Raw genomic sequence first — 9,789 nt, forward strand, 5'->3', positions numbered from 1 at the left:
CGTCACAAAACAGTACTAATAGCCGTAATAAATATCATATAACAATAAATTTAAAATCTTTTTGGTTTTAATTAATTTTAATGAATTAAAATTCATTAAAAACCTTCTTAATGTCTCTGCTTGCGCGGGTCGATCTTCTCCAAATGAATCAGGTCTCAGCTGCTCCGCATGTCCGCCGATACGGAGCACCAGAGAAACAAATCTAAAATCTGGAGAAAGTTCCAGGAATAATGACAAAACAAACGCTTCTAATTTAGCTTCAGTAATTACAGATATGTCAGCCAGACGATGTCTGTTACATAAATCTAAAAAAAAAGTTAATTAAAAAAGGCTCCAAATAGTAGAGACAGAAACTGTGAAAAACACCAAATGTCTCCAGTCTTCCCTGCCAGCCGCAGCGTCACGTTTAGCTCTAATTGTTTCCAGTTATTTTTGTTTTTACTGATCATGTCGGCAGGTTTTTTGTCTACCCACAAACGGGACAATTTTTGCATCATTTCACACAAATAATCCAACATTTAATTTAAGTTGGGGCAGAAAAAATGATATTTTCCCTGAGGTTTTATGATGAGATAACAGGGGAACTTCAACAACATGGTATTTAGTGGATGCTAATGCTAAAGTGCTAAGTTTAAATGTTTTGTTCTGTAACAGATCAACTGGGTATTTGATAGAGTTGATCAACTATCCAGCTGATACTTGATCAACAGGATCAAATGTACACGGTTTACGTTTCATGCGCTAGATGTTTTCAAAGCTAGCTAAAGCGCTAACTGATTAGCGAATGTTAGCCCACCAGTCCGTTGGTTTGAAAATTATCTGAAAAAGTTTCTCTGTTTAATTTGTGTTTTTCTGCAGGTATCTGTACCTGCTGTTCTCCGACGACGACCACCTGCCGTTCGAACACTGGGTCTTCAACACCGAGGCTCACCCTCTGCCCGTCATCAGGAAGGACAAAACAGACACGCCCAACGAAGTGGAGTAGCCTCCCAGTGACCTCTGACCCTGTATATCTGAGCCTCCTGCTGGTGACAGGTTCCTCCTTGTCGGATTTTGATTTTTTTGTTCTTTTTATGAACTGGATCTGTTCTGGTTTTATCTGATTTGTTTTTTTGTTTTATTTTGAATCTTTTTGCAAACACTGATCTCCGGTTGGGTCGGATCCGGAGCAGCTTATTTAAAACCGGAATCATGAGAACTTCCTGTTTGGATTGGAAACGGCAGAGATAATCAATCAGCTGCTCTTCGTCTGGTCACGTTATTTATCAGGATGTTTGTTGGGTTTAGTTTTTTTCTCTGTGAGGGTGAAACCAGGCGGCTCTGTGAATTAAAGACGTTTGGGCACAAAAACCCCTCAGCTCTGACTGACAGGGGCGGCGAAGTGACACGGTGAGCGGAAAGACTCCCAGTTCACTTTCTGATTCCTTTTCGCTGCTTGAGGATCTGTTTGGTTGGACAAACACTGGGATTTCCTTTTTTTATGTTTTCATCTATCTAAATCATGCCTCGTTCATATCTGCCAGTAAATTCAACTGGTTTTCTTTGACCAGCTGTTTGATTTGTTCCTCTATCTCACATTTCCATCGGAGTTTGACCAAGAAGGATTTAAAAACGGATATTTCTTCCTAACTCGATTGTTTTGGCCTTTTTTTCCTGAAAAAATTGGTTTGATTTTAGGTTTAATGACCTCAGACTTGAATATTTTTTTAAACCGGTGAACCAATATTAATTTTGATGGATTTTGGAGCAGTTTAAATTGTCAGGGAGCTTTATTTTATTTTATTTTATTTTTTTTATTTTTTATTTTTGGGGATGCATGAAATACCGGAATTGGCCCGATATTAATACCCGATGTGATGGTGATGCTGCAGAGGATTCTGGGAATATGAGTTTTCTGGTTGTTCTTTCAATGTCAGAAATATGGGAAAATATCCAGTATATTGATATCGGATATCAATATCAGCTCAAATTTTGAAATCAGTGCCTCCATTGAGACCCTGAACATTTACGCTGCTGTTCCAGAGATTACATCCACTCATCTGAATCAACTTGAAGTGATCACTTTAGACTCGAACCTCATTTAAAGTTTCGAGAAATTTTTCACAATAAATGATTAAAAAAAAAAAAAAAAAAGACCAGTCCACTGAGAATTGTCCCAGTAAACCTGATTAGCTGGTTAGCCTGTTTGTTTTTATCAAAATCTTGAAACTGAGATCTTAATAAACAGCCACTCAGGCCTCGGTGGTTTATGTTCATATTTCACCCTGTGATTAGAGGAAATCCACGGTTTAAAAAAAATCATTAAAGTTGGACGGTTTTTAATCATTTTGTTCTGCAAAGCGGTGATTTAAATGTAGTTAAAGTTTTTATTGATGCGTGGATGTAACCTTCGTCTCCTCTTCTTCTATTTTCCGTCAGGCAGGATCTTCTCCTCTGTGAGGAAATGCTCAACTTTGCTCTAAAAGCTCCACCTTCAGTCACATTGAAGCCATACTGACGTAGCGCAGCTTTTACCATTTACGTTGTCGTTTACATCATGATTAATTTATCGTTTTTTTCCACAGAACCATAGAGACGAAGCCAGATTTCATCCAGTTTAGTCTTTAATCTAGTGCCTTCTCTGGTAAAAACAGGAGTTGCAGCTCATATGAACACAAAGAAGGGATTTTTTTTAGCAAAGACTCTCAGCTTTAAGTATATTCCCATCCTTCAGATGAAGATTTAACCAAAAGTGGACACGAATAAAAGGATTACCAATCCTTTCTGAGGAAAATCCATCTGTAATAGGAGATCAGATGTGTTATTCCCTCTCCAGAGTCAAAAGTCTGATTTCCTGGGCTGCAGTGACATCTAGTGGTGGCAGACTGCTGCTGCAGTTCTTGAATCTTGGGCCAAATGACTGCAGACTGTGAAATTAGCTGCATTATAAAGTAATTACCAATCACAATGTGCAAGGCTCGCAGATCTTTCTCTCGTCTTGCCAAATAATGATGTTGGAGGCGGCGGATCAAATTCATCAGCCCAGTTTTAAAGCAGACAGACGGCAGATGGCTAGTCGTTAAAAAAGTCGCGTCACCGCCAGAGATTATTTATCTGAGGTTTATAAAACATCTGTCTGACCTTTAAGTTTGGCCAAAACACAGAAAAAAAGTTCGAAAAATGCAGGCAGGTTTTTCTGGACGCTTAGGAAAAAGGATTTGTTGATTTTATTTTCTGAAAACGTACCAAAAACAGTCAAATTAAACTGAAATCAACTAATCAATCTGTTTGTTTTTAAAGCATATATGAGATTCCTTCACTTTAAGTTACTGAAACCAACTAGAATCGATATGATGTTTTAATTCTGACCAAGACATTTTGACTAAAAAGTGAAAAAAAAAAGCAGAGAACTTTTAAAAAATGATTTTTGAGGTTTACAGAGGAAAATTGTTGATTTTATTCTCTGAAAAAGTTGAAAAAACAGTGAAATTCAACTGAAAACAAAACATTTTTCTGATTGTTTTTAAAGCGTCTATTAGATTACTTGACTTAATTTTTCTGAAACTGATTAAATTAAATTCCTGTTTTGATTGAATAGAAAAATCAAACATCAGTTTAATGTCATTTTTCATTTCGGTGTCAAAAAGGGGATTTTTTATTTATTTATTTCTGGGAATCAAATCTTAATAAAAAGCTTTAATTTCCTCCAACAGGGAAATAATTCTAATTAATTTATCTCAAATTAAATATTTTACTTCAAAAAGTTTGCCTTTTTTAATCATTTTTTCTCTGAACAGTTTTTCTGTCATTTGTTTGTCTGAAACTGTAACAGCTGATTGTGATAATTTATTTCTGGTAGATCATAGGAGATGCTGGTGCTGGGAGCCGACTCCAGGGGGCGCTGCGGGTTAATCAGTAAACAAACTGCAGAAACAGCTGCTTTATAATCTGCAAAAACAAAAAAAAGACTCAAGTCAGTTATTTTAAAAATATTTTTCAAGTGACAGTCGACAAAACAAAGGATCAGATGGAGCCGAATGAATGTACCAGCAAATGTGAAATTCTTTTACTTTATTTCACTCGTTGTTTGTCTTGAAAAGCACAAAAAGCTGCAGAACGAATTTACCGAGAGGTAGAAACGCAAAAACAGGAAACTAAAAATCAAAGGAAGAAAAAATCTAAAACTTGAATCATTTCGCTTCAGAAAGAAACGTTTTGCTAACTTGTGTTAATTTTAGTTTTTGCTGAATTATTGGATGTAATTCAACTCAGAATCAATGGATTTTTATTTGTGTATAAAGTAGCATTTTCATATTTGTTCTACAGCTTTAACATGAATAATTTACATTAAATACACAATTTTCTCATAAAACTCAAGCCAAAATGTTTAGTTTAGATTTTTTGTTCTGATTTCTCAATTCATTTGTGGTGAAATTAAGGATTTAAAAAGATGAGATGCTGCTTTGTAGGTTTGAATTTACCTTTTAAATCAGAAGTTTTTAAAAAATTTTTATTTGCAGGAAATGAAATTAGCTGTTCAGATTTTTGAGAATTATTGGGTTTTAGTCTCTTTAAAGGGCTCATCTGCAGATTTTTTTATTTTAATCTGGTTGAATTTTCACCTTCAGATTTAAATTATTTCCATAAAAATGGTCGGCCTTTTTGGTGATTTTTTTTTTTCTGATCATTTTGTGTTTCATTGTTTTTCTCACTGACTCAGTCGCCCAATCAGCCGTTTTAGAGCTTCAAATGTGTGAAAACAGCCTCAGAAATGTAGAAAAACTCACTGAGAATCATTCCATTGCACAAAGATTATTTTACATTTGTATGCAGTGTTTTAATTCTGTGGGGAAATTTGATTTATTGTGTTAAATATAATTATTGTTGATATGAAATGTAAATATTGCATTGCGGCAGACGAGCCGTTTGGCATTTATATAAAGATTCTTCTGAATATATGGAATAAAATGATAATATTGAGCAGCAGACTTTTTAATAAACTATATTTGTTACACTTCTATTGTGAATAAAACATCTTCTAATAATTGTTTCCTTGTTTTTATCAAGCAACCAAAGTCCAAAGAAAACCTTCAGAAACCTGAAATAGGTTTTGTGGCATTTGTACATTTTTTACAAATTTCTGTTTTTATCAGCAAATAGAATTTGGAATTCTCAGATGATGATGTCATTGCTTTGCAAGCTTCTGATTGGTTAATTATCCATACACCTGTGGATCTATTTTAACAAACTAGATCTTTATGTGACGTAAAAAACAAACTGATCAAAGATGTGGGTAAAAAAATCGTATTTTTTGACAAGAACATTTTTAAAATGAAGATTTGTACCGACGAGCTGAAAGGCCATTCAGCGAGGAAGAAGCCATAAAAAACAGACAAATGCATAACATGACCTGCAGTCTGATGAAACTATATGTAAAGGAAACTTGCAGCTTGTCATGTTTAGCAGCAGGAGGGACTGGTGCACTTAATGAATTGGTTTTCTGAGCTGGAAATGTGAGGCCTACAAACCTGATCTAGTTTCACCAGTTCTGTCAGGAGAAATAACACAAAATTCCAGCAAATTATTGACAAACTTGTGGAAGGAAACCCAGAATGTTTAACAGAACTTTGTGCAATTCTACCAAATACTGAGGAAATGAAAGGAAGCTTAAATTTAAATGTTGCTAAATCGGCTTCATATTCTCTCTTGTAGTTTGCAGAGGAAAAAATGGCTGTGTCTTTATTTTCATGTAAATATTTGTTTTTAGCTGCATCTGCTGAAATCTTCCAGTTTTTGCTCTGATGGTCATTATTCTGTGGAAAACAGAATTTTGTCTCTGCTATGACAACCTTTGACTAGTATTATCTAGCAAGTGAGGTATTGGCTACATGCTACAGCTAACTTTTCATTGTCCTTTAGCCAGTGTTCACAGATAGTTGGCTAAATGCCACGGCTAATATTTCATTGTCCTTTAGCCTCTGTTCAGGCTGGCTACATGCTACAGCTAACTTTGTAATATCATCTATCGTATAGTGTGGAATAAATGCTGTAGCTAACATTTCATTGTCCTTTAGCCTCTGTTAAGGGATTGCTACATGATACAGCTATCTTTCCAGCATCCCTTAGCACATACGGAGTGTTGGCTAATGCTATAGCTAACATTACAGTATCTATTAACCAATATTCCTGGTACATTAGCTAAATGCTACAGCTAACTTTCTGAATCCTTTTTCCAGTTTCAGGGAATTTTGGCTGAATATTCGACCCACTGAGAAGCTCTTTGGAGTGGCTGACTGGCACAAAGACAGTTTATTTCTAAGCACAGTTACTCATTCTGTGTTTGGGATCATTGATATGACCAAAGTTCTTTCCTCCAGGTCCATTTGGTTTGTCCATGTTGGGACAAACTGTCTGCACCTCGATGTGAACTGGACCCGCAGTGTTTCAGCTGAATCCAGTTCGTGATGACGGTTCTTTCGGTACTGTATTTTATACAATAATGCCTTTAAATTCCTCTTGATTCACAGATTTTAACTTGGTTTACAATTTATATTTGGCGGAACTCAAGGTCGGTTGGACTCTTCTAAGTTAAGAAGACTTGTGTTGAATTTCATTGTCATTGAAGGCAGTTTTAATTTTTTGTTCTCGGTTGTGTGAATTATTTCAACTGAATTAATTGAGAAGTTGGAGCATATTAGAAGGATTTCTAGATCAAAATGTCTTCATTTGATACCAACTTGCTCTCATTGATCCAAAATAAAACCTTCATAGATTTTATTTAAATGCGGGTGTTCCTAAAACCTGCCACCAGGTGACAGCAAAGGACGATATATGCGCTCCAGATGATTCCCACTGCTGTAGTTACTCATTTTAAATATTAATGCCTCACGTTTTTAGATTATTCTCTGCTTGTGTCATCCCACAGGAGTCTTCGGGCAACCCATCCTCACCTCCGCACCATTACCACGAAAACCACAAGAGTAAAAGAGCCAAAGAAAACATGTCACACGGATTAACTGGGACAGATTAAAACTACATGATTTCATTTTGTTTCCCCAGTTTTTAACTTGTGGGTGTCGGATGTTTCCCCTGCTGGGACGTCGCTCCTCTGCCACCATCGTGGCTGGTTTGTTGACCAGCAGCAGATTGTTGTTCTGAAACCAGGAAATCCCCCAGGAGTTTGCAGCTCCACTTCCTGTTTGGAGTCCCACTGGGAACCAGGAAGTCTGACCCACATTCTGGACAGATGTTCCTGCCGCCTGGTTGGATCCTTTAGAGAGTTATTTATGTCTCTGCACAGCGATACATTTGATGTAAAAATACTGACGCCAATGTGAAACGGTTCCTAAAAGTTCTGCTACTGGAAATAGATGAATTTCAGCACCGTGGACAGAGACAGAACTCCTGCTGGTTTTCTAAAGAATTTTCTTCCATTTTTAACTCATTTTTAAGTTATTTTTAGTCCAGCTTTGGGACACTGTGTTCAAACACAGTTTTGTCTACGACTGAGTCTTCTTTCTACCAAATTTTGAACAATATGGAATCATTTTGGAGGCAAAAGGTTCGTTTTCGGGACTCAATGGATGAATCAGCTTAAACTAAAACGAGTTTTCAAAGTTTGGGCGAAATTTGAGCAAACTTAAAAAAAAACAAAAATGTGAATTGATTAATGTTTCCATCCACTGGTTTGGAGCGAATCCAAAAAATTGTGATTTAGTCAGATGTTGACGCTACGCATGGCTATAACAAACTGAATGTTGCGAAAACTGAAGAGAGTTTCATGCCTCTGGTAAGGCACAGATACACCAGTGGTCAGGATCTTCCTCTAAGTCTGAACTTATTCAGTTAAAATCTAGTGTATTAACATTTTGTTTTATTTTGAAATGATAAAAACAATCCAGCGTAAAAACGTTTTTTTTGTGAAATTAAGGAAATAATTTAAAATTTTATTGTTTCCATCAACTTTTCCAAATGCGATCAAGAACACTGAGGAAATGCAGCTTCTGTATCTTTACTCAAAATAAATCTATTTTGTCTCTGGAATATGCTGATATATTTGTGAATATTTGCAGCTACTTTTACAGGTCAAGAGCGAAACTAAATTAGATCCTTAGACAAGCAGCCTGTGGCATTTTTCTCCCATTTCTGTTTTAATTAATGAAATTACCAAAGATAATTCAGTTTCACAGACAAAACTAAAACTTTAACCACAACCATGTGATTCCCAAAGAGCAGCTAGCAGTCAATTTCTACTCTGATTTTCAGGTGATAAACGGGTTTTTATATTTCCTAAAAGACACATTTTGTTATTTTTCTACTTTTATCCTTTTCTGCCAGTCTACCATTTCGGTGTGAAGAATTGTTGGGTTTGGACATAAAAATGTGTTGATACCTCGCTCAAGTGATTGGTCTTTTTATCTGAACGTTTTTCTGCAGTATTTCTTGTTGTCATGGAAACCAATAAAGCAAAGCTTCGTCCCTCGCTGCGAGTTTTCTAAAGTCTGCTTTCATTTTTCTGTCTCAGTCGACCTTCAGCAGCTCTGATATGGTCAAAAATATTTTCTTTTGTATGAGAATTCATACCAGAAACAGCAAAACAAGATGCTGCTGTTGTATTAACCACTTTATTATTATTACAGGTCGATTTTAGGTTTCTGCATACAGTACATGATGAATAATCCTGTTTGCCTTTGTGTCTCCAGTTGATGAGTTAATTCTTGTTTCAGATTTGTTTAATTGGTGGCAGAAAGTGCAGAGAGCAACGTGTAATTAATCCACACAATGTTGATACCTGCTAATTTGGATCAACCAGCGGAGAGATGATGCACAACAGAGTAAATAAAGCAGAAACAGGCAGCAGTTAGTCTGTGGTGTGAAACTGTAAGAAGATGTGAAGTTATTTGTTATTTTTTCATTTTCTGATAGAGATTTTTCTATTTCTGTTTAGTCGACACCAGCAGTTTGTCACACAGACACAATTCTCCATTTCTTTGGTAAAAAGAATTGATGAAAAATACCAAAGATAAAATAGTTTAACTAACAGAAAATGGTATTTTAAACACCTGCGAGGAAATCTTCAATACGCTATCAGTTTATCTGGGATTTGGATTTTTTAAATTGCCACTGAAATATGGTTTCTTCTTTATGCTAAAATCTCCCTGCCTCAAGCTTTCACCACCTCTTTCTCAAAATACACATTTTGTTGGAAGTAAAACTAAAAAAAATAATTCATTCAAATCTACAATATTTCTTTTAGCCTTGTTTTTTCTGAACATTAAATTGCCATAAGGATACTTCAAAGTTAGCTGTAGCATTTAGCTAATATTTTCTGAACACTGATTAAAGACGACAGGATGGTTAGCTTTAGGATTTAGCCAACATTTTATGAAACTGGATAAAGGATTCAGAAAGTTAGCAGTAGCATTTAGCTAATGTACCCTGAACACTGGTTTTTAGATGCTGTAACGTTAGCTATAGCATCTAGCCCACTCTCCACATATGCTAGAAGAAACTGGAAAGTTAGATGTAGCATTTAACTAGCAATCCCTGAACACTAGCTAAAGGTTACTAAAATGTTAGCTGTAGCATTTAGCCAAGAACACACATTAGATGATATTAGAAAGTTAGCTTTAAGATTTAGCTAATGTACCCTGAACACTAGCTAGAAGACAGTGAAAAGTTAGTTGTAGCCTTTAGCTAATGGTTTAGTAATGCTGGATAAAGGACAGTGAAAAGTGCACTGAACACTAGGAAGTAATGTAAACCAGAATATTAGGAGTAATTTTTAGCAAATATTCCCTAAGCATTGTG

General features: G+C 35.8%; 1 protein-coding gene across 1 annotated transcript in view; it reads left to right on the forward strand.

Moving 5' to 3' along the window:
- man1a1 (mannosidase, alpha, class 1A, member 1) overlaps nucleotides 1-5,024 on the forward strand; it is a 119,206-nt gene extending 114,182 nt beyond the window's left edge. The window contains exon 12 of the mRNA XM_032585440.1: nucleotides 859-5,024. Coding sequence (XP_032441331.1) covers nucleotides 859-985 — 127 coding nt within the window. The 3' untranslated portion in view covers nucleotides 986-5,024. The remainder of the gene's footprint in view (nucleotides 1-858) is intronic.
- The last annotated feature ends 4,765 nt before the right edge of the window (nucleotides 5,025-9,789 follow it).

Source organism: Xiphophorus hellerii, chromosome 15 (genome assembly GCF_003331165.1).
Source record: "Xiphophorus hellerii strain 12219 chromosome 15, Xiphophorus_hellerii-4.1, whole genome shotgun sequence".
In the NCBI taxonomy this organism is placed as follows: domain Eukaryota; kingdom Metazoa; phylum Chordata; class Actinopteri; order Cyprinodontiformes; family Poeciliidae; genus Xiphophorus; species Xiphophorus hellerii.